The 17,616-nt window shown below is 34.7% G+C and overlaps 1 protein-coding gene across 1 annotated transcript; it reads right to left on the bottom strand.

Annotated features, from left to right (window-relative positions):
- Positions 1-14,998: 14,998 nt before the first annotated feature.
- Positions 14,999-15,945, bottom strand: LOC132609896 (RING-H2 finger protein ATL20-like). Its single transcript, XM_060324095.1, has 2 exons — positions 15,685-15,945; positions 14,999-15,223 (listed from the first exon to the last, which is right to left on the bottom strand). Exons 1-2 carry the CDS (start codon positions 15,943-15,945, stop codon positions 14,999-15,001), a joined length of 486 nt encoding a protein of 161 aa, XP_060180078.1.
- Between the last annotated feature and the right edge of the window lie 1,671 nt (positions 15,946-17,616).

Genomic DNA, 17,616 nt, shown 5'->3' with positions numbered 1-17,616 from the left:
ATATTTATTCATCAAGTTTAAGAAAGCTGGACATGATCGAAATATTTTATTACTACTAATACTTATATTCTACTATCTAATAATAAAAGGGGATAAGCACATAGGACGTCAACATGCCTGCTTGGCATTTTGGGGGCGAAATGGAGCAATGTGATTGGCTGAAAAGGTATCTTACTGTAGCTGGAATATAGATATTTGAGTGAGTTGACCAAATTGCCCTTGCTTATCTCAGCATACGTCACCACATAATCCAAAAGCTTGTCTGGATAATTTCGGTATTTTATAGATTTTCGAGCTTTAAAGATATTGTACCATCTTGCATTACAGATGTACGTTTTTGCTTTTGGACAAAAGAACAAGTCAATGTTTATTTTATTATGCGTGTCAGCCAAAAAGGTTGTATTTCAGCTTTCCTACAACCCTGGGCCCTACTTGCTTTGCCCTCCATTTGTTTGGATTTTCTTGAAAACTTGTGGACCCCAGCTCCTATATTGCTTGACCATTCCTTTTTTCTTTACTGTTGCGTGTCTGACAACTCTTTGTAATAACTTGTCCTTTTAGTGGCAAAAAAAGTGTTTTTTGTACTTAACTATTCAATCCATTTTTTTTATTAGAGTGAAGAATTAAAATATCCAAGTCAATTAGCCTTCATCAGTTTTTTCATTTCACTTCTATTATAAAAAAAATCCTTGGGATTAATTTTGTATAATGCTGCTTTAATGACTACTGGTATAGTCTTATACATACCGTAATCATTTGCCTTCAGGTAATGTTTGATTTACTTTAACTACAATAGATGTAGATTAAAAGGTTGGAACTACATAAAAATACAAATAGGTTTATTTGTTTCTTTATATATCCAAATAAAGAGTAATCTATTTATTTTGTTTCCTTATTTACTCAAGTAAATCTTATAAGGGGGAGCCAACAATACAAAAATACCCTACAACACTACAATAATGTATGATAATTAAGAAATTGTATACTAAAAATTTCATTAAATAAATTTCATGCATCACTCATTCAAAAGCACCGTCTAAATGGATTAAAAAAGGCAGTCAACAAACTATTTTACGCATAGTACGAGTATGATTGTTTATGAGATAAGCATCACACTAATTTGATAATAACATATTCTATATTGATATTGGGAAAACTACATATATATACAAGTTAAGGAGAAATATTTGCGAAACGTGACGATAGTTTTTCTTATCTACAAAACATAACGATATACTACCGACGGATTTTCATATATTTTTATTTTTTTCTCTAGAAAATATATATTTTTTATAAAAAAAATATTTTTTTTTAAATTTGAATTTAAAAAAAAATTATATATATATTTTTTTTTGCTCAAACGCTTAAAAAATTACCTCAAATTTTTGTGTATGAAAGTTGTATGAAAAATGTATGAAATGTGTATGCGTGAGCGAAATTTTTAATATAATTTTCATACACAAAATTGTGAATGAAAACTTTAAGCCTTGAATATTTTATGAAAGTTGTTACAATATTGTTGTAGTTGTATTAATTTTCCAGAAACCTAATATGAACTTTATATACAAAAAATGTGAATGAAATTCTAAGTCTTGAGCGAGATATACACATTTCATACCATTCTCATGCATAATTTTTTTAGCGTAATGTTAAAGCCTTGATCGAGATATACACATTCCATACGTTCTTCATACATAAAATTTGAGCGAACTTTTTAAGCCTTGAGCAAGATATACACATTTCATACACAAAAATTTGAAAGATTATTTTAAGTCTTGAATGTTGTATCAAAGTTGTATACAATGTTGTTGTAATTGTATTAATTTTACAGAAATCTAACATGAACTTTCTACACGAAAATGTGAGTGAAATTTTAAGACCTGAGCGAGATACAAATTTCATATTGTTTTCATACACACAATTGTGAGCGGATTTTGTAAGCCATGAACGAGATATACACATTTCATACATTTTTCATACCGTTTTCATACACTAAATTTTGAGCGAACTTTTTAAGCCTTGAGCGAGATATACACATTTCATACATAAATTTTTGAGCAAAAAAAATATTAAAAAAAAATATATATTTAAGAAAAATTAAAAAATATTTTTTTAAAAAAATAAAAAAATATTTTTTAAAAAAAATAAAAAATAATTTTTAGTTTTTTTAGTTTTTTATTTTTAAAAAGCATATTTTGTATAGGGTTTGTAATGTTACGTTTTGTAAATATAAAACTATCGTCACGTTTCGTAAATATTTCTCCTTAAGATGTGTATACACGTAGTTGTCCCTTCTATATTTCATATTTTTCAAAAACTAAGATAATCAATTTGTTTACATAGAATACAACATTGGGCCCGTACTACTTACTAGTTACTACTAATACCTAAGCCACAGTTGAGGAGTTTCCCGTCAACATGCGTGCTTCTTGGGATTAACATTCAGTATGGGGTGATTCTGCTATTTCACTGAAATTTGGATTTTCACCTAAAGTTGATTAGCTGGGCATTCTGCTTCCTTAGACCGTTCCTAAAAGTGTGGACAAAAAACCCATAACCCAATCTTGACAACACCGTGTTTATCCCTTCCTTTTACATTTAGCTTTTGGTGGGTATTCATGTAACTACGTTGATATAAAGCAATTGCATTGGTGGGGAAATTCGTTTACTGTAGTTGCTTTGTTACATTTTGGTTGTGCAAGCCTTTTTGCCATTGTTGATTCGTGTCAATTTTAGCTGAGAGTAGAAAGTGAAAAGCTTATCCTTTGTGTGGGTCCCAGTCCTACACTTTTTTATTTTTTATTTTTAGAAAGTAGACTTTATATATTTATAATTACGGCATAACTGCCGTGTTCAACATTACATTGGAGTTGATAACGGTACGATTACCCAACTTAGCTAGAGTACGACAAATAGAAACCTTCCTAGTAATATAAGTACCCAAAACATCATGATTTAGTTCATGAACTACAACAGTAGGAGGATTAATTCTTCCAAGCCTTTCACTTTGATACGTAGTCCACTAATTTTTGCTCACAATAAGCATACATATCCAATATCCATTCACAAAATTATGATGGAAGAGGTTACTCGGACAGAAAGAAAATTAGTGTCGCTCCCAAACGCACACGCAAGTATACGTGGTCGTACAAGTAATATAAAACTTTTAAGTCCAGATATCGATCCCACAGAGATTTAGATTCTAATGTTAAACTAATTCAAATTTGAATAAAACTGTTCAAGAAGGTGAAAATCAAGATGTTTGTTGAAACTAAACTAAAACTGAAAAGTAAACAATTTGTGATGGGTGTTTTTGTGACTGAGAGTATTTTGACAAAGACTGTAAGATTTATCAGATGAGAGAAAGTTTCAGGGTCATGACTTTCGACAATCCAGTTGATCATCTGACAATTCTACCTATCTTATTTCCTGGGTTAGTAGTTGATGGGTTAATTATAACTTTATGAGTATCTTTCGAATTGCTCACAAGCCTGTAGATCCTATTATAACGCCTATATCCTTATGGTCGCCAGAGGTAACAAGAACGCATTTACTTCTCCGTATTCAACTAAGCAAGGCTAAAAGGTATATTCCTATCCTCATTAGCGAAACGATTATATCGAACGAACCCTATTTATTCTTATTACGCATGCAAATTCCTTATCCCTAGTTCAATTCACAAGCCACAGATAGTGTTCAACTATTAGCCAGATAATCAAATAATTAAGATCAAGAATAAATAAGAAACCCAAAATATGGAAATTTAATTGATAGGGATTGTCGCTAAACCAACTATCATGTATTTCGCCACAAACCTAGAATTAAGAAGTTTAGCTACTCTTGATTCTCAATGAACAACAAGAATTCATGAATAATCTAGGGTTAAAAGGATGAAAATAAAATAAAGTCTAGAGAGACGGCGGCTTACAACTCTTAGAATATCCCAGCACACCGTTTTCAGCTAATAAAGCGTCTATATATACCCTAGGGTTAAAACAAAAAATAAGCAAACCTAATCCCGATCGAAACGGGAAAGCTGCCCGTCGTCGTGCTCTCCTTCCGCGATGTGGATGGATCGCGCGCACGACTTCCGCTTTTCTTCCGCTATGCGGATGAAAAGCCTGATGGTAAACTTTTGTTCAGGAGCTTGTTTTGTCCGCTTTCTTCCCGCGATGCGGATGAAAATCCCAATTGTGCAATTTGATCAGAGATAGAATTCTTCCGCTTTTGTTTCGCGATGCGGATGGATAGCGGATTCTTCGGTTCATCACTTCTTCTCTACTGTTCCTGCTTCTCACATCGCCACAATCAGATGCCAAAGCTTCCAAAAAGTCCACTAAATTGCTCATTTCTCCCCCAAATGGTTACGTTGCATCTATTCACAAAACATAACGACATTAGCCCGGATACAACGATATTGTCTTCAAGAAAACAAGTAAAGTACTAAGTTTTAGAGGGAAAGTGATACGAAACTTTAGATATTTGTGTCAAATATCAATTAGCATAACTCAGAAAGCATGGTAGACGTTACTCTTGAAAGTGCAAGAGGGGGGGGGGGGTGAATTGTAAATTTTTCGATCTGTTAGTCGACTAGGTTAAATCAGTAGTCGATTGTTTGCTCAGAGAATGCTAAAGTAAAGTGCAGAAGATAAATGACATAAAGTATTTTATACTGGTTCAGATTCAATGTGAATCCTAGTCCAGTCCCCTTGGGTTGCAAGGGTATTCTCTGCAGCTCTTTGTTAAAGGTTTGGTACAATGGAGGTTTGAATGGAGCTCCTACGTCTACACTCAAATCACTCTTAGTCTTTTTTATACAAAGCCTCACAAGCTATATTATAACTCTCCTTTCTTTTTTCTTACACTATAAATCACTCAGACATACAATGTTTATGAAAAGTAAAGCAGAGCACTAAGGGAATGAGACTAAGCATATTTCTTGTTTTTGTGAAGCAGCCCTTTTATAGATGTTTAGGCTCTTCACGCAGAGAAATCAACCCAAGGGATTTGATCCTTGGAAAAAGGAATTAGTGATCCTATTTCCAAGAATAAGGCTGGAGTTGTTGCTTCTTTCCTTGTGCAATGAGGCCGCATTATCAATCAACAAGATTGTTACACTCCGTGGAATATTCCTTCTTTAATGGTGCAAATATCCCTTCCTTCCTTGAACTGATTTTGTACTGCCGGAGAATATTTTGTCAGCCACCACGATATTTGTAACATCGTAGTATCCAATTGTAGGGCTGGGAAGTTTTCACTGAGTTAAACTTGTGTAAGCCCATCTCGTTTGGGCTGCCTTGTGGGCTCTTTTATTGCTTGTGCGATTCAATTATTATACCTGTACAAATAAAATTGTCATCATAAAAACTTGACATAACAATCTCCCCATTTTTTAGGATGACAATTTTAAATGAGATGTAGTCAACTTCCCTATGGCGGATGCTCCTCCCGAATGGGTGGAGGCTCCCCCTGATCAGTTGACTTGTCCTTGTAGGCTCCCCCTGAATAGTTGACTGTCTATTTCTCCTCCTTTGGCATCACTCAAAAAAAAAAAAAATACAAAGAAACAACAAATAGATATATAGGCTTATAACATTAGTAAGATGCTGAACCAATCATCACAAAAGGATTAAACCAAAGTGCAACACAAAAACAAACGAACTTAGGTCCCATAAAAACGTTATTTAAACAGACCAAAAACAACCAGATTTAAAAGAACTACTCCTGGCGTCGGAACACGGGACGATGAAGGAAATAAGCCAAGGCATTCACAATAGCATCCTTCATTTCAGTCAACGGAGTAGTGAGACGTTCAGGCATGGCGCCAACACTGGCTTGAAGCTTGGCGGACAATTTGACAGCTTCCTTTATCACAGCATCCAGTTTAACCCGCAGCTTAGAGACATCAGTACCCATTTCCTTAGTCGTATCACGAATCTTCTCGACTTGAAACAATGTGGATTCCATTAAGTCTTTGATGGACTCAATCTTCGCATCCATAGAGGAAAGTTTGGAGAGAAGGTTTGCATAACATTCAGCAGAGATGACAGAAGGATCTGATTTTTTCATTTTGGTGGAGGGGTCAGGTTGAGATAAATCATAGACTTCCTTTAGCACCCAAGATTCATTGCTCAAGACATACCCCATGCTACCAAACGCCCTAGAGTCGTAACACTGCTTAACGAGAGTAATGGGATAGTCGACTAAGTCAATTTTGTGGACTTCAAGTATGCGAGAGATGAGCATACCATATGGGAGGCTAGAAGGATTTAAAGCACACGTAATCATGTAGTTGATGACTATGGAGGACAAATTGATTTTCTTCTTGGAGAGAAGGCAAAAAGCAAAGATGGCATCACGTTGGGAGATAGTAGAGTAGGACCCAGCGCGAGGGACAATAGTAGTGGCAACCATATGAGCCAACACACGAGCCTCAAAAGAGATGTTAGACGGACCAATTTGAGCAAGGACAGAGGTGGAATTGGAAAGGGTTTTCTTAACATCATCAAAGGAGACTTCAAGAGATTCAGGCCAGGAATTTTTTGGAAGTTCGGAAAAACTAGAACAGGTGCAACTAAGAATAGAGTCAATGACAGAGCAATTTAATACAATGTGGGTACCAAGGACCATGGTTTCGAGTTCATTAGCCTTAGAGGACCGGAGATTTGCATAAAACATACGAACAGGGGTTTCATACACATGAGGAGGGGTTTTGAAAAAAAATTCCCAACCTTGATAGACAAATAAATGTTTTACCTTACAACACAGAGAAAGCATATGGTCAAGATCGACAATCCTACCAGATACAATGGTTTTGTCTTCAAGAGATGAGAAGAGTTCTTGATGGTGGTCATCCCAAAATTGTTTGCGAAGATCAAGGGGTTTATCAGTGATGGTTTTGAGTTTCTTTGAGGAGGTTGAACATGCAGCATCAACAAAGGCTCGCTTGCCAAGATTGAAAATTGGAACGGAGTCGGAGGCGTCAGAGGAAGAGGATTCGCCGGAGTTTACAGAGTCATGAGGAGCAGGAGAGAGGCCCTTACCAATTTCCTTTATCCTGGAACTTTGGCGTGTGGAGAGAAGGTGGGTTTTATAATTTTTCGCCATTGAAGAGACGAGATGCAGACAGGAGGGTTTGGCGGGGAAGGGTAGAGATGAAGAAGAGAAGAAAAGAGGAAAGGTTTTATGGGGATATGTAGGAAAAGGGGAAAATATTTTATGGGGAAGGTAAAAAAAAAAAAGAAGTAAAACATGGGAAGATGGGATGGTCATAATTGGGATGGAAATGCAATTTATGGCAAAGATTTTGAATAGCCGAAATTATGGCACGGATTACTACACGGTTAAAGAATTAGACAGATTTATCAATAATTCCCAACGATCTTCTTAGCATGCAGAAACGTTCTTCAAGAAGAGGTTTAGTAAAAATATCAACAAGCTGGTTTTCAGTGTTAGCAAAAACTATTTCAAAATCTCCCTGAGCAATATGATTTCTGATAAAATGATGCTTAATATCTATATGCTTGGCCCTAGAATGATGCACAAGATTTTTGGACAGACAAATAACACTCGAATTATCACACAAATTTTTTATAGGTTTAAAAAACAAGTCATAATCGCTTAGTTGATAAGACATCCAAATTAGCTGTGTGCAGCATTGACCAACAGCAATGTATTCAGCCTCAGTAGTAGAGAGAGAGACTGATCCCTATTTTTTGCTATTCCAGGAAATAATAGATTTTCCTAGAAGCTGGCAAGTACCACTGGTACTTTTTCTATCATCTTTATCACCTGCAAAGTCTGCATCTGAAAAACCTTCAAGTGTAAAATCGTTGGTGTTAGGATACCATAAACCATAATTAGTTGTTCCATGAAGTAATCTAATAATACGCTTGACAGCAGTAAGATGAGATTCCTTTGGAGCAGCTTGGAATCTAGCACACCTGCACACACTAAACATGATATCTGGTCAACTAGCAGTTAGGTAAAGCAACGATCCAATCATACCGCGATACTTAGTTTCATCAATAGGTTTTCCTGCCTCATCCTTATCAAGAGTACAAGTAGGACTCATTGGAGTTCCCATAGCTTTTGAGTCAGACATTCCAAATTTTTGAACGAGTTCCTTGGCATACTTTGCTTGACATATAAACATTCCACTGTCAGTTTGATGAATTTGTAGTCCCAAGAAGAATTTTAATTCTCCCATCATACTCATTTCGAACTCGCTTTGCATAAGATCAGAGAATTCCTTGCACATAAAGGGGTTAGAGCTTCCAAAAATAATATCATCAACATATATCTGTATAATGAGATTCCCTAAGGAGGATCGTTTAATAAAAAGAGTTGTATCAATCTTTCCTAGGAAGAAACCGTGACTTACCAAGAATCAGCTTAAACGATCATACCATGCCCTAGGACCTTGTTTAAGACCATATAAAGCTTTAGTTAATTTAAAAACGTGATAGGGAAATTTTGGATTTTCAAAACCTGGCGGCTGTTTGACATACATTTCTTCTTCAATGAACCCATTTAGAAAAGCACTTTTGACATCCATTTGAAAAAGTTTGAATTTTTTAAAAGAGGCGTATGCAAGCAAAATTCTAATGGATTCCAACCTGGCAACAGGAGCAAAAGTTTCATCATAGTCAACTCCTTCCTGTTGTGAGTATCCTTGAGCAATAAGTCGGGCTTTGTTTCTGACTATTTCTCCGGCCTCATTTAGCTTGTTCCTATATACCCATTTTGTGCCAATGGTTGAAGCATTTTCAGGTTTGGGAACTAGATTCCACACCTTGTTCTTTTCAAACTGATCAAGTTCCTCTTCCATAGCTTTTACCCAGTATTCATCTTTTAAGGCGTCACCAACTTTCTTTGGTTCATATTGAGAAATAAGAGCAAGATTTACATTATTTACTAGATGCTCTAGTTTTCATCCCTTCATTGATGCCTCCAATAACAAATTTCTTTGGATAGTCAGGTTGGCTTCTCCATTCGTTTGGAACTGTTCCAATAGTAACATCAGTCGACTGATGTGTATCAGAAGTCGACTCACAGGATGCCTTTTCTTCAATGGGTCTTGTAACCACTGCAGTAGGTATTTGACTGTCTTCTTCATCTGCAATTTTTCTTTTCTCGGCCATGTGATTAGTATCATCAAATACAACATGAATAGACTCTTCAATAGATAAAGTATGTTTGTTAAAAATTCTATAGGATCTACTAGTAGGAGAATAACCAAGAAATATACCTTCATCACTGCGAGGATCAAACTTACCAAGATTTTCCTTTCCATTATTGTGAACAAAACACTTACATCCCAAAGGATGAAAGTAGATAATATTTGGTTTCTTACCAGTCCATAGCTCATAAGGAGTTTTCTTGAGAATTGATCTGATCAGACATCTATGTTCAAAATATGACAAGTTGTACTTACTGCTTCGGCCCAAAAGTGATGTGGTAAGTTTGTTTCTACGATCATTGTTCTTGCCATATCTTGAAGGGTTCTGTTCTTTCGTTCAACCACACCATTTTGTTGCGGAGATCGAGGTGAGGAGAAATTATGTGTGTACCCTTGGTCATTGCAGAATTCTTCAAAAGCTTTGTTTTCAAATTCTCCTCCATGATCACTTCTAATGGAAGTGATGTAATATCCTTTCTCACGCTGAACTTTCTCACAAAAAAACTTAAAATTCTTTAGAGTATCATCTTTATGAGTAAGAAATATTACCCAGGTAAAGCGAGAGAAGTTATCTTTTATAACAAATGCATACCTTTTTCCTCCAATGCTATCAGTTCTAGTAGGACCAACAAGATCCATATGAAGTAGCTGCAAAGGCTTAGATGTAGACACAATATCTTTTGAATTAAAAGAGTTTCTAGTTTGTTTACCTTTTTGACATGAATCGCATATATGATCTTTGGTGTAGTTGAGTTTTGGCAATCTTATTACAAGATCATGTCTTGCCGGTTTTTCAATTAAGTGCATACTGGCATGACCAAGCTTCTTGTGCCACATCCACAGATCTTCTCCCATTGATGCCAGGCATATATGACCTGTAGGATTTTTGATAGAGTCCAAGGTATACACATTTTTGTTTCTGCTTCCAGGAAGAATTTTTATCCCAGAGGAGTCTTCTATGACACAACCTGTTTTACTAAACCTTACCTCAAGATCAGAGTCACACAGCTGACTTACACTTAAAAGGTTGTACTTAAGTCCCTTTACCAACCAAACATTTGAAATGTCACAAGAATTATCAACAGTAATAGTACCAATACCAATTACCATTCCAGTTGAGTTGTCTCCAAAAGTTACTAATCCTCCATCAAAGTCGGCGACTGATTTGAATAGACTTTTGTCGCCTGTCATATGTCTTGAACACGCACTATCTAGATACCATTTTCCCTTTTTTCTTTTCTTGTGGTGTTCCTGCAAAACAGAATTTTTACTTTTGTTTAGGTACCCAAGGATTCTTGGGTCCTTGACGGTTAGTTTCAAAACACTTACTTTTCTTGGGTTTCCATACCCAACCAGGTGCAGTTGAAAAACGAAATCCACAGTTATGATAGTCATGGCCAAGTTTTCCACAACAAAAACATGTTTGAAAGGGTTTTCCTTCAACTTTACAAGGATTGGTTGACCTATGTATTCCAGACTTCCTTTCAGTCGACTTAGAGGTTCTAGTTGATTGATCAGTCTTTAAAAAAACAGTTGTCTTCCCTTCAAAATTATTAGTCATAGGTAAGACCTTTTTCCCAATGGACTTATTTGTGTAAGTTGACTGGTTTGACTTGGCATAATTATGACTGGAGGGTTTTAGTAAAATATCTATTTTAGATTGTAAATTGTAAACTTCATTTTGAATTGAATTGTTTTCTTTTTCGCAAATTTCTAATTTTTATTCCCATTCTTTTTTCTCTCTCTTCAATTTCCTATATTCATCAAAGACATTATTTAGTTCTATAAGAGTTTGATCTAATAATTCTTGAGTTTCTTCACATTTAGAGCAGGGATGGGAACTTACCTTACTGCTTCCTTCGAGAGCCATGAAACACATATTTTCAATCTCTTTAGATTCTTCATCTGAAATTTCATCTTCACTCCAACTGCTGAAGGCCCTTTGTTTTTGATAACTTCTAGTTGGTTTCTTTCTTGTCTCAGGACATTCAGATGCGATATGGCCATATTTTCCACATTCATAACACTTTCCATCATTCTTTTGCTGCCCAGTGGAAGTCTTACCTTTTCTAAAGTTTGAGCTTCCTTTTCTATTATTTCTTGATCTTCTCATGGCTTCTATCACATGCCTAGAAATCATGGCAACTTCTTCTTCTTTAAAGTCATCATCAGATTCTTCAACTTGAGCCTTGAAAGCAACCACTTTCTTCTTTTCATCCTTCTGATATCTTTGAATGTAATTCTTTTCAAATGCTATCAGATTTCCTCTTAATTCATCATAAGTGAACTTATCCAGATTTCTATCTTCAAGGACAATTGCTTTGGTTTCCCAAGTCTTTGGTAGACTTCTAACAAGCTTTCTAACTTGTTGAGAGTTGGTGTAAGTTACTCCAAGGGATTTGAGTTCTCCAATGATCTTGCTGAATCTTGTGAACATTGATTCAATGTTCTCATCGTCCTTCATCATAAAGGCTTCATAATTGTGTCTTAGAGCATCAATTTTTGTTTCCCTTACTTTTGATGTTCCTTCATAGGTGACCTCAAGTTTATCCCACATTTCTTTGGCAGTGTCACAATTTGAAATTTTTGCATACTCTTCTCCACTTACTGCACAGTAGAGCAAAGCTATTGCCCTGACATTTATTTGCAATGTCTCTTGTTGTTCTTTGGTAATGTCATGTGATTCCAGATCAATTGTCAAAGTATCTGTGTCTTCCTTGTTTTCAGTGCTGGCTCTTGGAATAGGTTTAGGCCCTTTCTTAATCACAATCCAGGCTTGATAATCTGTTGACTGCACAAAGATTTTAAACCTTTCCTTCCAATGGCAATAATGTTCACCATTGAAGTATGGTGGTCTTGTTGTGGAGTGTCCATCTTGTAATATTGCTCCAGGAATTTGATATCCAGCCATTGGATCTTTTGTCACGTGCGGTTAAGCAACTGAAAGTGAGACCTCGCTCTGATACCAATTGAAAGTGCGAGAGAGGGGGGGGGGGGGGGGGGTGAATTGTAAATTTTTTGATCTGTTAGTCGACTAGGTTAAATCAGTAGTCGATTGTTTGCTCAGAGAATGCTAAAGTAAAGTGCAGAAGATAAATGACACAAAGTATTTTATACTGGTTCAGATTCAATGTGAATCCTAGTCCAGTCCCCTTGGGTTGCAAGGGTGTTCTCTGCAGCTCTTTGTTAAAGGTTTGGTACAATGGAGGTTTGAATGGAGCTCCTACGTCTACACTCAAATCACTCTTAGTCTTTTTGATACAAAGCCTCACAAGCTATATTATAACTCTCCTTTCTTTTTTCTTACACTATAAATCACTCAGACATACAATATTTATGAAAAGTAAAGCAAAGTACTAAGGGAATGAGACTAAGCATATTTCTTGTTTTTGTGAAGCAGCCCTTTTATAGTTGTTTAGGCTCTTCACGCAGAGAAATCAACCCAAGGGATTTGATCCTTGGAAAAAGGAATTAGTGATCCTATTTCCAAGAATAAGGCTGGAGTTGTTGCTTCTTTCCTTGTGCGATGAGGCCGCATTATCAATCAACAAGATTGTTACACTCCGTGGAATATTCCTTCTTTAATGGCGCAAATATCTTTCCTTCCTTGAACTGATTTTGTACTGCTGGAGAATATCTTGTCAGCCACCACGATATTTGTAACATCGTAGTATTCAATTTTAGGGCTGGGAAGTTTTCACTGAGTTAAACTTGTGTAAGCCCATCTCGTTTGGGCTGCCTTGTGGGCTCTTTTATTGCTTGTGCGATTCAATTATTATACCTGCACAAATAAAATTGTCATCATAAAAACTTGACACTAACAACTCTGGAAAGAACAATGGAGAAACTACTGAACCAAAATAAAAAAATATATACTAGAAAGAGAGGCCATGGCAACACAACTGAAAAAATAAAAAGGAAAACATTCAGGTCCTAGCCTGCATCTTCATGTACTTTTTTTCCCTTTAGGTACATATAGATGGATTTATATTGTAAACTCTTGCATCTACAATATAAAGATAAAAATAAGCTACTGTATATATACAGTGGAATTTACACAATAATATCTTATAAATAAAAATTCCAAATGCCTCCTACATATTCTGCTTAACTTTCTTTTAAATGTTCAGTCTCATTTTACTTTATGGAGCTTTATTAGAAATCTTTAATAACAATAATTTCAAGTAATAGTTTTTTATCATACATTATACATTTATTTAATTATTGAATGATTTTTCCAGTTATATGTAAGGTATTCAACTGTATTTGGGCCCGTGCTTTTCCGTTAATGGAAAAGTTTGAAATTTCATATCTTGTCAAAGAATTCCTTTATTATTGCCCCTTACGACTTGAAAAAGAAAAAAATCAATCGTGGAAAGTGAAGTTATTAAGCTAAATTATCTTAGTGGTGGCCCTTTCCCTGCTTAGGTGACTTTTTATTCATTATAATCCGCCCTAATTAAAAGAGGTGATTTACAGGAATGATCTTGGAAGTAGGTGGTCTTGAATTTTTAACTTCGCTTATTCTAATATGGATAAAACTACAACTTTAATAAGTTTTGCCTCATGGACAACACTTTTGACTTTAAAGGTTTGCTCATGGAGCAATTAGGAATAAAAAACTCAAGATCATCCATTTTCAAGATCTTTAGGTATAATTTCCTGAATTGAAGTCAAAGTACCTTATATTATAAAGTGAGGTAACTTGTATTGATTTGCAATGTATAGCTCTTAACCAACTCAGGGCTTGCAATAATGTAAACACGATCTATTAAAACGTTCTAAATATTCCAATTCCCAATTAATATGTTAGTCAGCTCGTATAACTAACAATCCATTGGAAAGGTGAATTCGAGTGCATGGACTCAATTTAGTTGACAAGAGGGCAAGCAGAACTCTCTCCGATCCATATTGTTTGATATTTTTACTTTCTCATTATAGTCCAAAATAAGTGGTGTTACATAATTAAGAAAGTATTAGTTCCTTTTTTTTTTTTTTCAAATTTACTCTTATTTACACATTCTGAAGAATTCTTTCTCAATTACTATTTTTTATGAGTACATTAAATTGGTACTCTTTTCTTCAAAGGCATTTGATATGTACCTAATATTATGTCATATGTCATATTGCTTTCACATTAGATGGGTACGGTTGTTGCATTGAGAATAATGCTTGGTTGCTTTGATAGTGTAAATGCAATTATCATACACGCCTCAAATTCTACTCCCTCTATTTCCATAATAAGTGACTTTTTTAGCTCATGCATACCCCTTAAGAAATTGCTCACTCCTAGAAAATTAGGAGTGTTTTTACCAACTTACCTCTAATTATATTGTAAGTTAACATTGGGTATTGAGTAGTAATTAATGAATCTTGATTATTTAAACAAGGGCAATTTTGGAAGAATCTGCTCAAAATATTCTTGAAATTCTAAAGCGTCACTTATTTTGAAACAAAATAAAAAGCCTAAATGGTCACTTAATAAGGAATGGAGGGAGTATATGGTTTGTGCTTATCAACATAGAAAGGGTGCAAATTTCATCAAGGGTAATTTAGTCAAAAAATTTCTTAATTTTTAAGAATATGTAGTTGTGCCAAAGGCTAAAACACCAAATAATATGAAACAAAGCTGGAGTGTAATATTTCACGAACATCCGACTAATCTAGATTTGCGTTATAAATCCATTAAAGAAATAAAGTTCTTTCTACAAAAAGAAGACTTTATATTTTCGAAACTAGAATTGTAACTTTTAGTTAAGAGTTAAGAAATCCCAACCATGCCACCACATTCTTCGATGATAATTGTTACTGTATCAACTACAATTGGTCAAGCTTCGTGTTTTCTTGACGGGGTGGCAGAGAATTTCGACAAACAGGGCAAGTAGCCTTCATCGTCAACCACTCATCAACACAGTGGGCATGGAAGCAATGTTGGCACAAAGGTATGAGCCTGATTGAATCTCCAGCACTGTACTCAACAAGGCATATTGGACAAGTCATTGCGTTAAGCCCCGGAAGCCGTAGGCTTTCACCAAGGACAACCTAAAAAGGCGAATTCAAAATGTAAATCACCGAATCCAAAATGTGTATGATCTTATTAATTTTTATTTTTACATTTTAGAAGTTTTTTGCTTATGTATATGATTTATCCGTCTAACATTGAACTTGGTAAGATAAAATGGTTGAATAATTAAAAAATAAGATTGTTCAGGATAATATTAGAAAAATATAGAGTAAAGTGATGCCCTTACTGAAATTGAGAACAAAAACAACAGAATCTCAAGAAAGAAAATAACCGACATTTTGTCTTGGGGCTCAAGGCTTGTGCGCGCAAGCTCAATCCCTTTTTCTTGCTCTATTCTATTTCTCTAGAAGGACACTTGCTAATACAGTGAAAATAAAAGTCCTTTCCTAGTCAATGAGGGGCATTGCCTTTTGAAATATCACTTATCCCTCAAACATATACAGTTCAAACTAAAATGAATAAGTTCAATTGAACTCACAGAACCTGTTCTAAATCTGCCTTCTGAGATTACCTTTTGGTACAATTTGATCGTGCAGTCATCGAGGCCTGAATTAGGTAGAGATATTATCACGGGGGAATCCCGGGGAAATGACGATGTGTCCTGGAAAACCTGGAGACGGCGCCTGCGAATGGCATCGAGATGCATGCGACAAGCTACACAGATTAAGCAGAAGAGTGATGGTACAAGCAAACATATTGTAACTAATAGGACTAGAATAAATATTTCACGAGGAGTCATGTCTTGTGAAAACTCAAAAAAAAAGTTGCCAATGCCAATTTTATTTGTGAAATGGCAATGAAAATTAGAGAGAGCATGCCAGTCAATTAATACTTAGATTTCCTAAAATGTCATATTATAATGGAATTGATCGATTTGTGTTATTGTCATCTAAAAGTTGACATTATAATTTACTTTATTTACTTGTGTGAAGGCATGCTATTTATCATCCTACTATGAAGTATGATCTACTAATTAAGTTGACATTATGTTTTAATATATTTCCTTTGTGAAGTCATGCTATGATCATCAAACATTTTGAGCCCAGTAAATCATAGTATAGATTTCACCATAGTTCTATTTGAGGTTTTTACAATTGTAAATAAATTTCTTCTATTTTTAGCTTTTAACTCTAGATTCTAGAAAATGCACGGACTATTTCCTAAAAACTTTTCAAATTATGTTGGAAATATAAGTTTAATCTAGCTTGAAAAAATAAAATAAGGCGCATACACACACAGTGTATATATATATATATATATATATATATATATATATATATATATATATGTATGTATGTATGTATGTATTCATTTTGGAAAGCGAGGGGAAGGGATCTCTTTTCTGCAACGGAAAAAAAAGGGAGTAGATTTGACTCGGCACAACCTAACGATAGACACACACACACACACCAAGATCGGCTCCAGGGCCAAGCAAGCAAAGCGGCCGCTTTAGGCCCCGGAGAAGTTTAGGCCCCAAAATTACCTTACATCATTTATATAGTTATTTTTATTTTTAATAATTGTTATTATAGATGAAAATTGTTATTATTATTAGTGATTTTTAACGAAGAGTGATTTCTGGACAGTCGCACACATGATCTTTTTAGGCCACTTTTTAAATTATGTCCCATTGATTTAGGGGGTTAAATTTGTCTAAAAGAAATTCATCCAATTGATTTTCAATTTGTCCCTTTCTAGTAGAGTTGTTTAGTAAATGGTCCTCTTTCTATTTTTCTTGCAATTTAAGTGTCTGTTAAACCATGGTGTAAAGATCCCTTCTGAGCACATTAAAAATCTTATGAGAAAATGTTATAATACTATTTAAAATTTTGTAAGTTATTGCAAAACGTCAGACGATGGTCTAATGTTTTGTTTGCAAAATTGAGCTATACGTGGACAAACATATGACTCGAATATAATATGTCCTGAAGGGTATATTTGCATAATTTTTAAGAATAAGAACAAAATCTAAATAGTGACCTAAATAAGAGATTTTTGCGTAAATTACCTATTACTTTTAAAGACGAAATTAGTACAATGCTTAACAAGTGATAGAATTTAAAAGCAATTTCAAAAAAGGTCATACAATGCCAATAATCCAATGCAAGCTTGTCCATAGTCTCTAAAAATTTATCTGAAATTCATCCATACTATTTTTTAACTTTATGTTATCTACTTTTAATCCAAAATTCACTTTTTATCTTTTTCTTCATAAATGTTTATCATTTTTTGTTATTTATGAGAATTTAATATGTCAACTGAAAATATAAACATGATTATTCAAAACTCAAAAATATAAGAAAAAATTAATTAATTACGTTGAATCTTGGCTATTGAAATAAGCTTCAAATAAGTTTAAGGCTCCTTATTAAAGTTTCGCTTTAGGCCACAAAAGTTATTGAGCCGCCCC

The sequence above is a fragment of the Lycium barbarum genome, chromosome 1 (assembly GCF_019175385.1).
Source record: "Lycium barbarum isolate Lr01 chromosome 1, ASM1917538v2, whole genome shotgun sequence".
Taxonomy (NCBI): Eukaryota; Viridiplantae; Streptophyta; class Magnoliopsida; order Solanales; family Solanaceae; genus Lycium; species Lycium barbarum.
The sequence above is the reverse complement of the archived record's forward strand: the minus strand, read 5'-3'. Positions and strand labels throughout refer to the sequence as shown.